General features: G+C 38.0%; 2 protein-coding genes and 1 pseudogene across 3 annotated transcripts in view; all 3 read right to left on the bottom strand.

Annotated features, from left to right (window-relative positions):
• The window catches only part of LOC127668453 (mas-related G-protein coupled receptor member B2-like), a 261,783-nt gene that overhangs the window by 87,255 nt on the left and 156,912 nt on the right, over positions 1-17,616 (bottom strand). The window lies entirely within an intron of this gene.
• LOC127668482 (mas-related G-protein coupled receptor member B2-like) overlaps positions 1-17,616 on the bottom strand; it is a 211,932-nt pseudogene that overhangs the window by 37,420 nt on the left and 156,896 nt on the right.
• LOC127668493 (mas-related G-protein coupled receptor member B2-like) overlaps positions 8,545-17,616 on the bottom strand; it is a 165,984-nt gene continuing 156,912 nt past the window's right edge. For both annotated transcript variants that reach the window (XM_052162135.1, XM_052162139.1), the window contains exon 2: positions 8,545-9,610. In XM_052162135.1, the coding sequence (XP_052018095.1) occupies positions 8,629-9,606 (978 nt within the window). In that variant the 5' untranslated portion in view covers positions 9,607-9,610 and the 3' untranslated portion in view covers positions 8,545-8,628. The remainder of the gene's footprint in view (positions 9,611-17,616) is intronic.

The raw sequence follows: 17,616 nt of genomic DNA, 5'->3' as shown, positions 1-17,616 counted from the left end.
CCCATGTTTCAAATGCTAGCACTTTGAAAAGTGATTGCCAAGGCCATCAAGAAGTACATTGCCATGAGAATAAGTCTTGTATCAATAAGAATGGATATTACCAAGAATTTAAAGAACAAGAAATAATGATATGTATATGAGTAAAGAAGAACACTAGAAAACTCACTCATTCACTCTTGTTTGTGAGAATGCAAACTAGTGCTACCACTATAGAAATTATTATGTGGATTTCTCAAAAAAATGAGATAGATCTGTTATAGTACTTGCACTGGCTTGTTTTATGTGAACTTGACATAAACTATAGTCACTAACGAGGAAATAGTATCAATTGATAAAATGCCTTCAGAAGATCAGACTATACACAAGTCTGTAGGGCATTTACTTGGTTAGAAATTGATGGGGAGAACCTAGACTATTATAGGTGGTGCTGTCTCTGGGCAGCTGGTTCTAGCTTCTATAATTAAGCAGCTTGGGAAAGCCATAGGAGCAAACCAATAAGCACACCCTTCAGTGGTCTCTCATCAGCCCCTGCCTTCAGGTTCTGGCCCTGCTTGAATTCCTCTCTTAACTTCCTTTGCTGATGGATGAAGTGTGATATAAAAGCATAAGGCAAAACAAAATCCTTACTTCCCCCCAAATAGCTTTTATACTGTTATTTCAATGCAGCAACAGTAAACCTAAGATCATACCTGACGACATTGTGCCTTGGCATATCTCCTAAATATTTTCTATCCTAGTAAAAAAACAACTTTATATTATCCACATTAATCTTGTCCTATTCACAATACCTACCATAGAGAATCAGCCTAGATATGAATCAACTGATGACTCCAATATATATTCACATAAATGGCTATCACAAAAAAATAGTATTCAGAGAAAACCCCAGGAACATCTAAAAGAAAATACCAGATATTCTTCATCTGTGAATCCTAACTTCAAATCTCTAAGTTTTTTATCATCTAGGATTATTTGTCAAAGCTAGGACAGTAGAAAGTGTCTTAAGACAGGAGTTCAAGTAGGTCTGAAACCTGAAGGCAGGAGCTGATGAGAGTCCACCGAAGAGTTTGTCTATTGAGAGGGAATGCCTTTAGGGAAGCAAAAGAATGAAATGAAGAAATATGTATGTACAAACAAGGATATAATGATATTGTGGTATACAGACTCACATAGAAGAGGGGTGAAAATAGGCAAATAAGGCAAGGTAAAGATTATTAATCAAAATGAAAGTCATACACAAATACACAACCTTGTAACTGAACTTGAAGACATGATTATTTTCGGAAGATGAGTTTTCAGGGAACTAATTTTTGTGTCTGGAAAGGCTGCATTGATGACTACTGGGTTGTTAAACAAATTACATTGTCAGACATATATGTATGTATATATCTATATACATATATATTTAGTAAATGTACTTAGATAGCATATATGCATGTGGTATATTCATGCGTATCAGGGAGTGCCCATAGAGCTCCCAAAACAATTATAGACTCTAGTTATTCCCTTTTCTTTTCAAATAATAATTACATGTTCAGACCCTATTACTCAAGACATTGCACAAGTTTAGTGTACAAATTACATAGAACAAGTTGGTCCTGCGGGATGGGACAAGTGTACTCCCTCTTGGGTAACTTTCACAGTCCCGAAAGTTACTGGGAAAGCTCCTGTGGGACTAAAGATGTCTATGATCTTAAGCAGCAATTAATTCAGTAGTCTATGAGAACAACCTGCAGGCAAAATGTACATAGTTGTGCAATAGTGGCAGCAGAGTTAAGGAGGTAAGTCAGAGTTTTCTGGCTGGATTTGAAGCAAAATCCATAAAGGAAATGATTGCCTTGTACTTAAACCAGTGTCCTTTCCCTTACAGAAACTTTGTAATTTTATGAGGTCCCATTTGTCAATTCTTGATCTTAGAGCATAAGCTATTGGTGATATGTTCAGGAACTTTTCCCTTGTGCCCATGTCCTCAAGGGTCTTCCCCAGTTTCTTTTCTATTAGTTTCACTGTGTCTGGTTTTACATGGAGGTCCTTGATCCACTTGGAGTGAAGTTTAGTACATGGAGATAAGAATGGATCAAGTCGCATTCATCTGCATGCTGACCTCCAATTGAACCAGCACCATTTGTTGAAAAGGCTATCTTTTTTCCACTGGATGTTTTTATCTTCTTTGTCGAAGATCAAGTGACCATAGGTTTGTGGATTCATTTCTGGATCTTCAATTCTATTCCATTGGTCCACTTGTCTGGCACTGTGCCAATACCATGCAGTTTTTAACACTATTGCTCTGTAGTATTGCTTGAAGTCAGGGATACTGATTCCCCCAGAATTTCTTTTGTTGTTGAGAATAGTTTTAGCTATCCTGGGTTTTTTGTTATTCCAGATGAGTTTGAGAATTGTTCTTTGTATATCTATAAAGAATTGATTTGGGATTTCGATGAGGATTGCACTGAATCTGTAGATTGCTTTTGGCAAGATGGACATTTTTACTATATTGATCTGGCCAATCCATGAACATGGGAGATCTTTCCATCTTCTGAGACTTTCTTCAATTTCGTTCTTCAGACGCTTGATGTTCTTGTCATACAGATCTTTCACTTGCTTCATTAAGGTCACACCTAGGTATGAAATATTATTTGGGACTATTGTGAAGGATGTCATTTCCCTGATTTCTTTTTCATCTTGTTTATCCTTTGAGTAGAGGAAGGCTACTGATTTGCTTGAGTTAATTTTATATCCATCCACTTTGCTAAAGTTGTTTATCAGCTTTAGGATTTCTCTGGTGGAAGTCTTTGGGTCGCTTAAGTATACTATTATATCATCTGCAAATAGTGATGGTTTGACTTCTTCCTTTCCAATTTGTATACCTTTGACCTCCTTTTGTTGCCTGATTTCTCTGGCTAGGACTTCAAGTACTATATTGAATAGATAGAGAGAAAGTGGGCAGCCTTGTCTGATGCCAGATTTTAATGGGATTGCTTCAAGTTTCTCTCCATTTAACTTGATGTTGGCTACTGGTTTACAGTATATTGCTTTCACTGTTTAGGAATGGGCCTTGAATTCCAGATCTCTCCAAGACATTTATGATGAAGGGATGCTGGATATTGTCAAAAGCCTTTTCAGCATCTAATGAAATGACCGTGTGGTTCTTTTCCTTTAATTTGTTAATGTAGTGGATTACATTGACAGATTTCTGTATATTGAACCATCCCTGCATCCCTGGGATGAAACCTACCTGATCATAGTGAATTATAGTTTTGATGTATTCTTGGATTCTGTTGGCTAGGAATTTGTTCAGTATTTTTGCATCAGTGTTCATCAGGGAGATTGGTCTGAAGTTCTCTTTCCTTGTTTGGTCTTTGTTGGGTTTAGGTATAAGCATTAATGTGGCTTCATTGAATGAGTTGGGTAGGGTTCCTTGAGTTTCTATTTCATGGAATAGTTTGAAGAGTATTGGTATTAACTCTTCTTTGAAGATCTAAACTGGTCTGGTCCTGGGCTTTATTTTTGATGGGAGACTATTAATGACTGCTTCTATTTCCTCAGGACTTATGGGACTATTTAGATGGTTTATCAGATCCTGTTTTAACTTTGGCACCTGGTATGAATCTAGAAAGTTGTCCATTTCATCCAGATTTTAAACTTTGTTGAGTATAAACCTTTGTAGTAGGATCTGGTGAGTTTTTGAATTTCCACAGTTTCTGTTATTATTTCTCCCTTTTAATTTTTGATTTTATTAATTCAGATACTTTCTCTGTGCCCTCTGGTTAGTCTGGCTAAGGGTTTATCTATTTTGTTGATTTTTTTTCAAAGAACCACCCCCTTGTTTTGTTGCTTCTTTGTATAGTCCTTTTTGTTTCTGTTTGGTTGATTTCAGCACTAAGTTTGATTATTTCCTGACATCTACAGCTCTTTGGGGTATTTGTGTCCTTTTGTTCTAGAGCTTCCAAATGCGCTGTGAAGCTTTTATGTAAACTCACTCCATTCTCTTTTTGGAGGCACTCAGAGCTATGAGTTGTCCTCTTAGCACTACTTTCTGTCCCATAAATTTTGGTATGATGTTTCTTCGTTTTCATTAAATTCTAAAAAGTCTTTAATTTCTTCCTTGACCAAGTTATCATTGAGAAGAGCATTGTCCACATTTATGAGTGTTTTCCATTGTTTTTGTTTGAGCTTAAGACAAGTCTTAGGAGGCTGTGGTCATCTAATAAGATACATGGAATAATTTCAATATTTCTGTATCTGTTGAGGCCCATTTTGTGACCAATTATTTGGTCAATGTTGGAGAAGGTACCATGAGGTACTGAAAAGAAGGTATATTTTTTCTTTAGGGTGGAATGTTCAATAAATATCTGTTAGATCCATTTGGTCCATAACTTCATTTAGTTTCAGTGTATCTCTGTTTAGTTTCTGATTCCATGATGTGTTGAAGTCTCCCACTATTTTTGTGTGGGGGTGCAATGTGTATTTTGAGCTTTATTAAAGTTTCTTTTATGAATGTGGGTGCCCTTGCATTCAGAGCATAGATGTTCAGAATTGAGAGTCCATCCTGGTAGACTTTTCTTTGACCAGTATGAAATGTCCTTCCTTATTTTTTGTGACAACTTTTGGTTGAAAAGCAATTTTATCTGATATAAGAATGGCCACTCCAGCTTGTTTCTTGGGACCATTTCCTTGGAAAATTGTTTTTCAACCTATGACTCTTAAATAGTGACTATCATTGTCACTGAGGTGGGTTTTTTGTATGCAGAATGTTGGGCCCTGTTTATGTATCCAGTCTGCTAGTCTATGTCTTTTTATAGGGGAATTGAGACCATTGATATTAAGAGATATTAAGGAAAACTGATTGTTGCTTACTGTTATCTTCTTAGTTAAATGTGAAATTCTGATTATGTAGCTATCTTCTATTGGGTTTGTTGAGAGATTACCTTATTGATTTTTCTATGGTGTGATTTCCTGCCTTGTATTGGTATTTTTCACACATTATCCTTTGAAGAGCTGGATTTGTGGAAAGATATTGTGTAAATTTGCTTTTGCCATGGAATGTCTTGTTTTCACCATCTATAGTAATTGAAAGTTTTTCTGGGTATAGTAGTCTGGGCTATATAGAGAAACAAAAAAAGAGAAATTTTTGTTCTCTTAAGGTCTGTATGACATCTGCCCAGGATCTTCTGGCTTTCATAGTCTCTGGTGAGAAGTCTGGTGTAATTCTGATAAGTCTGCCTTTATATGTTTCTTGGTCTTTTTCCCTTACTGCTTTTAACATTCTTTCTTTGTTTAGTGCATCTGGTATTTTGATTATTATGTGACGGAAGGAATTTCTGTTCTGGTCCAGTCTGTTTGGAGTTCTGTAGGCTTCCTGTATATTCATGGTCATCTCTTTCTTTAGGTTAGGGAAGTTTTGATCTATAATTTTGTTGAGGATATTTACTGGGCCTTTAAGATGTAAATCCTCACTTTCTTCTATAGCTATAATCCTTAGGTTTGGGCTTCTCATTGTGCCCTGGATATCCTGGATGTTTTGGGTTACATGCTTTTTGCATTTTGATTTTTGCATTTTCTATTTTCTTTGACTGTTATGTCAATGTTTTCTATGGAATCTTCAGCATCCGAGATCCTTTCTTCTATCTCTTGTATTCTGTTATTGATGCTGGCATCTATGACTCCTGAATTCTTTCCAAGGTTTTCTATCTTCAGAGATGTCTCACTTTGCGATTTCTTTTTTGTTTCTATTTCCATTTTTAGGTCCTGGATAGATTTGTTCAGTTCCTTCACTTGTTTGTGTGTTTTTCCTAAAATTCTTTAAGGAGTTTTTGTGTTTCCTTGTTAAGGGCTTCTACCTGTTGACCCATGTTCTCCTATGTTTCTTTTAGGGATTTTCGCAATTCCTCTTTAAGAGCTTCTGCATGTTGACACATGTTCTCCCATAATTCCTATGGGACTTTTGTGTTGCCTCTTTAAGGGCTTCTTGACCCATGTTCTCATGTATTTCTTTAAGGGATTCCACATTCTCTTGTATTTCTTTAAAGGATTGTTGTGCTTCCTCTTTAATAGCTTCTACCTGTTGACCCATGTTCTCCTGTATTTCTTTAAGGGAGTTATTTATGTCCTGCTTTATGTCTTCCATCAGCAATATGAGATGTGATCTTAAATCTAGCTCTTGCTTTTCTGATGTGATAAAGTATGCAAGATTTTCTGTTGTGGGAGAACTGGGTTCTGATGATGCCATGTTGCCTTGGTTTCTGTTGGTAATAATCTTGCATTTGCCTTTGGTCACCTAGTTATCTCAGATGTTAGCTGGTCTTGCTGTCTCTATCTTCTCTGTCCTGCAGGCCTGTATTTCTGTACTTTTGGTATTCTCTTTCTTTCCAATGCCCTGAAAACAGCTGATTCTCCAGGAATTATCAGATGATGGGGTCTCCCCTCTGGCAGACTTGGCAAGAGTCAAATGTTCTGCAGGCTGCTAGTTCTCAAATTATCTACTGGTAACAGGTCTCAAATGCTCTGTTGATGCTGGTTCTCGAATGCTACACATCTGCCTGTTCAAATGCCCTGCTACTGCCGGTTCTCAAGTGCCCTGCTCCTACCAATTCTAGAAAGCCTTGCTCCTATAAGTTCTCCAGAGAGTATCAGGATGTAGGATCTTCTCCATGCCAGATGTGGTACAGGTCTTCTACATCAGATGGAAAGGGGCAGAGACAGGAGAGGAGGGAGGGTTAGAAGGGGCAGACAGGGAGTGGTGATCTGGAGGTTGCTGGGCAGTGAGCCCCAGAGCAGAGCACCTCTGGGCCTCAAGGGGTTGGCGGTGATTCTTACTTAATGCCCTGCTCCTGTTGGTTCTCTAGAGAGTATCAGCTCAACATCCTTAATCATAAGGGAAATGCAAATCAAAACTACCCTAAGATTCCGCCTCACCAGTTAGAATGGCTCCAATCAAAACCTCAGGGGACAGCAGGTCCTAGAGAGGACATGGAGAAAGAGGAACACTCCTCCATTGCTGGTGGGATTGCAAGCTGATAAAACCATTCTGGATATCAGTTTGGTGGCTTCTCCGAAAATTGGACATAGTACTACCTGAGGACCCAGCTATACCACTCCTGGGTATATACTCAGAAGATGCTCCAAAATTTAATAAGAACACATGTTCCACTATGTTCATGGCAGCCTTATTTGTAATAGCCAGAAGCTGGAAAGAACCCAGATGTCCCTCACAAGAGTAATGGATAAAAAAAATGTGGTACATTTACACAATGGAATACTAACCAGCTATTAAAAACAATAAATTCATGAAATTCTTAGGCAAATGGATGGAACTAGAAAATATCTTCCTGATTGAAGTAACCCAATCACAAAAGAACATACACCATATGTACTCACTGTTAAATGGATATTAGCCCAAAAGCTCGGAATACCCAAGGTACAACTCACAGACCACATGAAGTGAAAGAAGGAAAAGTGTGGGATACCTTGATTCTTCTTAGAAGGTGGATCAAAATACCTATGGCCCACAGCCAACCAATAGACTGAGAACAGGGCCCACAATGGAAGAACTAGAGATAGGACCCAAAGAGCTGAAGAGTTTTTCATCCCCATAAAAAGAACAATAATATGTACCAACAAGTAGCCTCAGAGCTCACAGGGGTTAAAACTCCAACCAAAAAATACACATGGAAGGATACATGGCTCTAGCTACACATGTAGCAGAGGATGGCCTTTTCAGACATCAATGTGAGGAGAGGCCTTTGGTCCTGTGAAGTCTCAATGCCACTCTATAGGGTAATTCTTGGTTAGGAAAGTGGGATAAGAGGAGGTAAGCAGGAAGGGTGGATAGGATAGGAGGTTTTTGGAGAGTAACAAGGAAAGTCGATACCACTTGAAATTTAAATAAAGCAAACATCTAATAAAATAAAATTTGAAAAAGAAGGCATTTTGAAGAGAAACACAAAAGTCAGACTCTCAAAATTCATGTGCTCATGGACATTGATAGATCTCGTTGCAAAATCTAAGTGCACTCATCCAATTTTAAAATTTAGAGACACAGTGAACTCGATATTCATAGTGAGGACTCAGCTAATTGAAAAGAGATTTAGCAGTCTTCTTTTGTGAAGGTTTATTTGTTTAGTAAACAATTTATATAACCTGAAGAAATTAATAAGAACTAGGATTTTAAAGTGTATGTAATTAAGTCTTAAACACTGAGAAAAGTGTTTAAAAAGAATATTTGCAAGATACAACATTTGTGCAAGCATTATAAATTTCAGTGACGAAAGAAATGCAGCTCTTCCTTGTTCTTCTATTTGCCTTCTAATTAAGGAGAGTTTGTCAACAGAAGGAGCAGTTCTCTACCACAGAACATTTACACAATGAGTCCCCAAAAAGGAGATGGTAAAGCCCTAAGTATCACAGCTTCAGACATACTACAGTCAGTATTTGTATGACAAGACCCGTTTCTCTCAAATTTTTACAAAAATTAATGCTTTAATTAACCAATTGAAGAAGAGGTACCAAACTGAAAAGGTTGTAAAAAAATGGTCCATGCCAATAAGAAAAATGTTTCCCCCAAAATGATTTTTTTTCCAGTGGCTCTCAGCTCCTGCTCTGAACTCTTTCCAGTGCATCAGAGTGTTCCTAAGAATTGTTATCTCCACATTCTTCTTCCTCAGGGTTGTCCTGCATGGCTCTCTGCAGAAGTAGCTTGAGAGTCTTCCTCCTGAAGTTTCGGTGCCTAATGGAGCCAACGAGGAAGTAAATGATGGGGTTGGCACAGCTGTTAACACAGGATAAGAATTGTGTATCATAAAAAAATGAATCACAATTGTTTAAATAATGTAAATCACCCATCAATTGGTGGAGTAGCCAATGGATCCCAAAGGGAAGACCAAAGATCAGGAAGACCAAGACAGTGAATTCAATGGTTATATACAGCCTGGTCACAGGAATCCGCTGTGAGCCACAGAAGATCCTGACAAGCAGGATGAGACTGGACCCACAAAGAACCACAAATGAAACAACTGAAAATACACTAGCGATTAAATAAAACATTCTACACCAATAAATGTCAAAACCATTAAACATTAAGTCACATGCTTTTCTTTCCAGGATACCCAATAATAGGGACATAGCCCAAAGCACAAAACATGTGATAGCTGATGTGTGTCTTGAACGATTACAGCGATACCAAATGGGCCATATTACAGACAAGCAGCGCTCAATGCTAATGGTGCTGAGGATGCTCAAACCAGAATGATAAGCACATATGCGCACAATATGAAAAACCAAAGGGAATTCAATGAAAATGGAGTAGAAGAAGTAAATGGCATCGAGAAGACAAAATACAAACTGAGAGCACAGGAAGAGAAAGTCAGCCATAGCCAGGTTGAGAATGTAGACAGAGAAGGCATTCCTATGCATACGGATGCCCAGGAACCACAGGACTATGGCATTGAGTCCCATCCCAACCAGGGAAATGATGATGGAAAGCAAATTCATGGCTTGGTTCTTGATGTCACAATATGAAGTATTAGTGTAGTAGTTTCCATTCAGCATTGTGATGTTAGTTTTCCAGGCTGTGATGCTTAGATTCTTGCTTAGGAAATCTCCACTCATGTTCCTAACAGTAAAACAAAATAAAAATACATGAGAACATGCTTTGGACTCTCTGATTCAGGAAGATGCAGCTATGTGGTAATAACTGCCTTGGTTTATAAGTAGGAGAAACAGGACTCTAAAAGTTAAGTAATATATTTACATCAGTATTTCTGGAGCCTTTATTAATTTCATTTTCTGGAGCATTAATTAAAATGAACTTGGTATTTATTTGGGCCCTCTATAGCCTATGATTTTTAATGGTATGAGAGTAGTTCATGACACCCATATAGGAACTCAGGGTATCAGGCTGTGTCAGAGTGAAACACAACTCTGAACCTTTCTTTTTTTCATAAGGATGGTTCTTGCCGCAGGAACTCAGAAGCCAGAAACATGACAAACAGCTGCTCCTAGTTTGGGCAGGGGGAAAAAATCATCAAATGGGAAAAAGTAAAATTCGTGAATGGCAGTCATAAATAGAATGCCAAGTCATACTAAGACCAGTTTGAAAAGAACCAGACTTATATGCTAGTGTGACCTAGTCTTCATTTCAGATTGAAACTTAAAAGAAGAAAAGTCTTTGAGGACATTAAGGATACACATACATATATATCACATATTAGTTACATTTGTATTATCAAAGAGGAAGAAGAAAACTAAATTAAGTAAATGGCCTTTGACTCAAGAAGATTGCTGGGCATGGATGACCTAAGATATGCATTGGAAATAAAGTAGAAATGACAAAAAAATCTCAGTTTTGATGATTACATTTTTTGTCTAGTAGTTTGGTTTACATACATTAATATTTATTACAGTACACAAATGGTAACATTTTAAAGCTAATATTGCTGATTCTTGAAAAATCAATCTGCACTAGATTTTAAATAGCATCTATAGACTTACTCTTTCTGAGCCTGAAGGACTAAGTTATTAAATCATTAAGGATGACCTGATTTTCTCCCATAAAAATTACAAGCTTCATTTCTATGGCATAGCTCCAATTATGAGAAAAAAGGTTATACTTTTTACTTTTCTAAATTAAACCTAAGAATGCAAAAGCAACAGTGGCTTTTGAATGAGGATAAATCATTTTTTTAATCATTCACTGAACTGTCAGCTAATAAGCAGAAAATTGACAGAAGAATCCTGTACATTCTTTGTGGTCTGTACAGAAGACTGGACTTTATTTAGTGGCTTGATTTCCCTGGCTTGCTCAGGGGAACTCAGAAAATCATCGTCCTTGTACTGTGCTTCCTTTTTACAAAGGATTCACTAAACAGACTTAACTTGATGAAGGAAATCATGAAGAATAGGCCTAATGTAGGTGTAAAGTGTCTTCCAAATCTAGAGATGGTTAATCAGATTTTAATTTAACCAGGTATACTTAATACTTTATAACTATTTTTTTAAATATTTTTATTTTCTATATTCTTTGTTTACATTCCAAATGATTTCCCCTTTCCCAGATCCCCCCTCACCATATGTCCCATAAACCTTCTTCTCTCCATCCATTCTCCAATCACTTCCGTCCTTTTTTTCTGTCATTATATACCCCTCCAAAGCTAGATCAATACTTCCCATGATCAGGACCCTCTCCATACTTCTTCATGGGAGTCATTTATTATCGGATTTGTGCTTTGGGTATTCAGGGCTTCTGGGCTAATTAATATCCACTTATCAGAGATTGCATTCCATGTGCATTCTTTTGTGATTGGGTTGCTTCACTTAGAATGATATTTTCCAGATCAAACCATTTGCCTAAAAATTTTGTGAATTCATTGTTTCTAATTGCGGAGTAGTATTCAATTGTGTAAATATACCACATTTTCTGTATCCATTCCTCCTTTGAGGGGCATCTGGGTTCTTTCCAGCTTCTCGCTATTATAAATAAGGTGTGTCTCGGCCATCTGAATTTCTTCAGGTGAAAATTCTTTGTTTAGATCTGTACCCCATTTTTAATAGGGTTATTTGGTTTTCTGGAGTCTAACTTCTTGAGTTCTTTGTATATATTGGATATTAGCCCTCTATCAGATGTAGGGTTGGTGAATATCCTTTCCCAATTTGATGGTTGCCATTTTGTCCTTTTAAGAGTGTCCTTTCCCTTACAGAAACTTTGTAATTTTATGAGGTCCCATTTGTCAAATCTTGATCTTGGAGCATAAGCTATTGGTGATCTGTTCAGGAAATTATCCCCTGTGCCCATGTCCTCAAGGGTCTTCCCCAGTTTCTTTTCTATTAGTTTCAGTGTGTCTGGTTTTACATGGAGGTCCTTGATCCACTTGGAGTGAAGTTTAGTACATGGAGATAAGAATGGATCAATTCTCATTCATCTGCATGCTGACCTCCAATTGAACCAACACCATTTGTTGAAAAGGCTATCTTTTTTCCACTGGATGTTTTTATCTCCTTTGTCAAAGATCAAGGGACCATAGGTTTGTGGATTCATTTCTGGATCTTCAATTCTATTTCATTGGTCCACTTGTCTGTCACTATGCCAATACCATGTAGTTTTTAACACTATTGCTCTGTAGTATTGCTTGAAGTCAGGGATACTGATTCCCCCAGAATTTCTTTTGTTGTTGAGAATAGTTTATCTATCCTGGGTTTTTTGTTATTCCAGATTAGTTTGAGAATTGCTTTTTCTAACTCTGTGAAGAACTGAGTTGGAATTTTGATGGGGATTGCGTTGAATTTGTAGATCGCTTTTGGCAAGATGGCCATTTTAACTATATTAATCCTGCCGATCCATGAGCATGGCAGATTTTTCCATTTTCTGAGGTCTTCTTCGATTTCCTTCTTCAGAGACCTGAAGTTCTTGTAGTATAGATCTTTAACTTGTTTGGTTAGAGTCACACCAAGATACTTGATATTGTTTGTGGCTATTGTGAAGGGTGTCATTCCCTAACTTTTTTCTCAGCCTGCTTATCCTTTGAGTATAGGAAGGCAAATGATTTGCTTGAGTTGATTTTATAACCAGCCACTTTGCTGAAGTTGTTTATCAGCTGTAGGAGTTCCCTGGTGGAGGTTTTCGGGTCACTTAAGTAGACTATCATGTCATCTGCAAATAGTGATAATTTGACTTCTTCCTTTCCAATTTGTATCTCCTTGACCTCCTTATGTGGTCTAATTGCTCTAGCTAGAACTTCAAGTACTATAATGAAAAGATATGGACAGAGAGGACAGCCTTGTCTAGTCCCTGATTTTAGTGGGATTGCATCAACTTTCTCTCCGTTTAGTTTGATCTTGGCTACCGGTTTGTTGTATATTGCTTTAATGATGTTTAGGTATGGGCCTTGAATTCCGGTTCTTTCCAAGACTTTTAGCATGAAAGGATGCTGAACTTTGTCAAATGCTTTTTCTGCATCTAATGAGATGATCATTTTTTTCCTTGAGTTTGTTTATGTAGTGGATAGCATTGATGGATTTCCTTATATTGAACCATCCCTGCATCCCTGGGATGAAGCCTACTTGATCCTGGTGGAAGATCGTTTGATGTGTTCTTGGATTCGGTTGGCAAGGATTTTATTAAGTATTTTTGCATCAATATTCATAAGGGAAATTGGCCTGAAGTTCTCTTTCTTTGTTGGATCTTTGTGTGGTTTTGGTATCAGCATAATTGTGGCTTCAAAGAACGAGTTGGGTAGAGTTCCTTCTGTTTCTATTTTGTGGAATAGTTTGAAGAGTATTGGTGTTAGGTCTTCTATGAAGGTCTGATAGAATTCTTCACTGAAGCCATCTGGTCCAATACTTTTTTTGGTTGGGAGACTTTCTGTGACCCTTTTTATTTCCTCAGGTGTTAAGTGACTGTTTAGATGATCTATTTGTTCCTGATTTAGTTTTGGTGTCAGATATCTGTCTAGGAAACTGGCCATTTCCTCCAGATTCTCCAGTTGTGTTGAGTATAGGCTTTTGTAGTAGGATCTAATGGTTTTTTTTAATTTCCTCAGTTTCTGTTATTATTAAATGTATTCATTTCTAAGTTTGTTAATCTGTATACTGTTTCTGTGCCCTTTGTTAGTCTGGCTAAGGGTTAATCTATCTTGTTGATTTTCTCAAAGAACCAGCTCCTGGTTTTGTTGATTCTTTGTATGGTTCTCTTTGTTTCTACTTGATTGATTTCAGCCCTGAGTTTGATGATTTCCTGCCTTCTACTCCTCCTGGGTGAAATAGCTTCTTTTTGTTCCAGGGCTTTCAGGTGTGTCATTAAGCTGTTAGTGTATGCTCTCTCGATTTTCTTTTTGGAGGCACTCAGGGCTATGAGTTTTCCTCTTAGCACTGCTTTCATCGTGTCCCATAGATTTGGTTATGTTGTGTCTTCATTTAAATTAAGTTCTAAAAAGTCTTTAATTTCTTTCTTTATTTCTTCCTTGACCAAGGTATTGTTGAGTAGAATATTGTTCAGTTTCCACGTATATGTGGATTTTCTGTTGTTTTTGTTGCTATTGAAGACCACTTTTACTCCACAGTGATCTGATAGGAGGCATGGGATTAATTCAATCTTCTTATATTTGTTGAGGTCTGTTTTGTGACCAATTATATGGTCAATTTTGGAGAAGGTACCATGAGGTGCTGAGAAAAAGGTATATTATTTTGCTTTAGGATAAAATGTTATATATATATATATATATATATATATATATATATATATATATATATATATATATATATATATAAAATCTAATTGGTCCAAAGCTTCAATTAGTTTTACTGTGTCCCTGTTCAGTTTCTGTTTTCCTGATGGGTCCATTGAGGAAATTGCAGTGTTGAAGTCACCCACAATTATTGTGTTGGGTGCAATGTGTGCTTTGAGCTTTAGTAAAATTTCTTTTATGAATGATGGTGCCCTTGCATTTGGAGCATAGATGTTCAGGATTGAGAGTTCTTCTTGGTGGATTTTTCCATTGACCAGGAAGAAGTGTCCCTCAGAGTCTCTTTTGATGACTTTGGGTTGAAAGTCAATTTTATCTGATATTAGAATGGCTACTCCAGCTTGTTTCCTGAGACCATTGGCTTGTAAAATTGTCTTCCAGCCTTTTACTCTAAGGTAGTGTTTGTCTTTGACCCTGAGGTGTGTTTTCTGTATGCAGCAAAATGTAGGGTCCTGTTTACGTATCCAGTCGGTTAGTCTATGTCTTTTTATTGGGGCATTGAGCCCATTGATGTTAAGAGATATTAAGGAATAGTGATTATTACTTGCTGTCATTTTTGATGTTATTTTTTAAATTTTATTGGTTATCTTCTATTTGGTTTGATAAAAGGTTACTATCTTCCTTTTTCCAGGGTGACGTTTCCCTCCTTGTATTGGTGTTTTCTTCCTATTATCCTTTGTAGGGCTGGGTTTGTGGATAGATATTAGGTAAACTTGGTTTTGTCATGGAATATCTTAGTTTCTCCATCTATGGTGATTGAGAGTTTTGCTCGGTATAGTAGTTTTGGCTGGCATTTGTGTTCTCTTAGAGCCTGCATGAGATCTGCCCAGGATCCTCTAGCTTTTATAGTCTCTGGTGAAAAGTCTGGTGTGATTCTGATAGGTCTTCCTTTATATGTTACTTGGCCTTTTTCTCTTACTGCCTTTAATATTCTTTCTTTGTTTAGTACATTTTGGGGTTTTGATTATCATGTGACAGGAGGTAGTTCTGTTCTGGTCCAGTCTGTTTGGAGTTCTGTAGGCTTCTTATATATTCATGGGCATCCCTCTCTTTAGGTTTGGGAAGTTTTCTTCCATAATTTTATTGAAGATATTTGCTGGCCCTTTAAGTCGTAAATCTTCATTCTCATCTATATCTATAATCCTTAGGTTTGGTCTTCTCATTGTGTCCTGGATTTCCTGGATGTTTTGGCTTATAAGCTTTTTGCATTTTGCATTTTCTTTAACTGTTGAGTACATGGTTTCTATGGCATCTTCAGCATCTGAGATTCTTTCTTCTCTCTCTTGTATTCTGTTGTTGATATTTGCATCTATGTCACCTGATTTCTTCCCAAGGCTTTCTATCTCCAAAGTTGTCTCCCTTTGAGCTTTCTTAGTTGTTTCTACTTCTGATTTTAGATCCTGGATGGTTTTGCTTAGCTCCTTCACTTTCTTGTTTGTGTTTTCCTGTAATTCTTTAAGAGATTTTTGTGTTTCCTCTCTCATGACCTCAGCCTGTGGACCAAAGTTCTCCTGTATTTCTTTAAGTGATTTTTGTGTTTCCTCCTTATTGGCTTTTGTATTCTCCTGAATTTCTTTCAAAGATTTTTGTGTTTCCCTTGTAAAGGCTTCTAACTTTTGATCCATTTTCTCCTGAATTTCTTTAAGTATGTCCTTCCTGTGTTCCTCTACCAGCATCATGACCAGAGATTTTAAGTCGAAATCTTGTTTTTCTGGTGTGATAGGGTATCTACGACATGCTGTTAAAGGAGAATTGGGTTCAGATGCTGCCATATTGCCTTGATTTCTGTTAGTGATGTTCCTGCGTTTGCCTTTTGCCATCTAGTTCTCACTGGTGTTAGTTGGAGTTGTCAATTCTGGACTCACCAATACAAGCTGCTTCTTCCCAGCTGGCCTCTCGTGCACAGCTGACCTCCTGCACTGCCTGGAGACAGGGTGCTGTGGCCCAGGCTGTTCAGATCCCGAAGCAGACACCTGAAGGCTCCTGCTTGGGCCTGCTGGATTCAGCAGAGCACACTGACTTCTCCCCGCTGGCCGCCCGGAAGCCCCTCTTGCCTCTTGCAGGATCTGGAGATGTGGTGTTGTAGCCCAGGCTATTCTGGATCCCAAAGCGGAGATCTGAAGGCTCCTGCCAGAGGCCTCAGGACTGGAACCTAAGTTCTGTGGGGCCGACCCACCAGAGCACACTGTGTCCTCCCAGTCCACCTCCGGCTGCATACCAGGCCTCTTGCACTTCCTGGAGACTGAGTGCTGTGGCCCAGGCTGTTCAGATCCCAAAGCAGACACCTGAAGGTTCCTGTCCAGGGCCTGCTGGACTCACCAGAGCACACTGACTCCTCCCAGCTGGCCTCCCGGGTGCCCCTCTGGCCTCGTGGACGGCTTGGAGATGTGGTGTTGCAGCCCAGGCTGTTCTGAATCCTGAAGCGGAGATATAACTAATTTTTTTTAAGTGTGGATATCTATGGTCTGCTTCATAGGGTGCTTTGCAATAAAATGAAAATTATATATACTGTTTTCAGTAAGGCAACAAAAGCATGAAAATCCTTTTTTCTACAAGTGGAAATGACAGTCTGGATTCTTAAGCTAGTAGTGCCTCAGTTTTCCTTTGGGATATACTTCACAGGTATCAGAAGTACTTTCAGTATACAAGTTGCTATGTCCACATGATTAAGGAATGACTAACTAATAAGAACAAGTTTCTTCTAGCCATTAGAACAAAAAGAAGATTAATTTAGATACTGGAAGACTGTATTTGAAAAAATAATCTTCCTTACGTTTTTACCCAAACCTGTGCTCAGTAATTTTTTTTCACATTTTTTATTCGATATATTTTTTATTTACATTTCAAATGATTTCCCCTTTTCTAGCCCCCCCCGACTCCCCGAAAGTCCCATAAGCCCCCTTCTCTCCCCCTGTCCTCCCACCCACCCCTTCCCACTTCCCCGTTCTGGTTTTGCCGAATACTGCTTCACTGAGTCTTTCCAGAACAAGGGGCCACTCCTCCCTTCTTCTTGTACCTCATTTGATGTGTGGATTATGTTTTGGGTATTCCAGTTTTCTAGGTTAATATCCACTTATTAGTGAATGCATACCAAGATTCACCGTTTGAGTCTGGGTTACCTCACTTAGTATGATGTTCTCTAGCTCCATCCATTTGCCTAAGAATTTCATGAATTCATTGTTTCTAATGGCTGAATAGTACTCCATTGTGTAGATATACCACATTTTTTGCATCCACTCTTCTGTTGAGGGACACCTGGGTTCTTTCCAGCATCTGGCAATTATAAATAGGGCTACTATGAACATAGTAGAGCATGTATCCTTATTACATGGTGGGGAATCCTCTGGGTATATGCCCAGAAGTGGTATAGCAGGATCTTCTG

This window comes from Apodemus sylvaticus, chromosome 1, assembly GCF_947179515.1.
Source record: "Apodemus sylvaticus chromosome 1, mApoSyl1.1, whole genome shotgun sequence".
In the NCBI taxonomy this organism is placed as follows: Eukaryota; Metazoa; Chordata; class Mammalia; order Rodentia; family Muridae; genus Apodemus; species Apodemus sylvaticus.
This window is presented reverse-complemented; position numbering and strand designations above follow the sequence as displayed.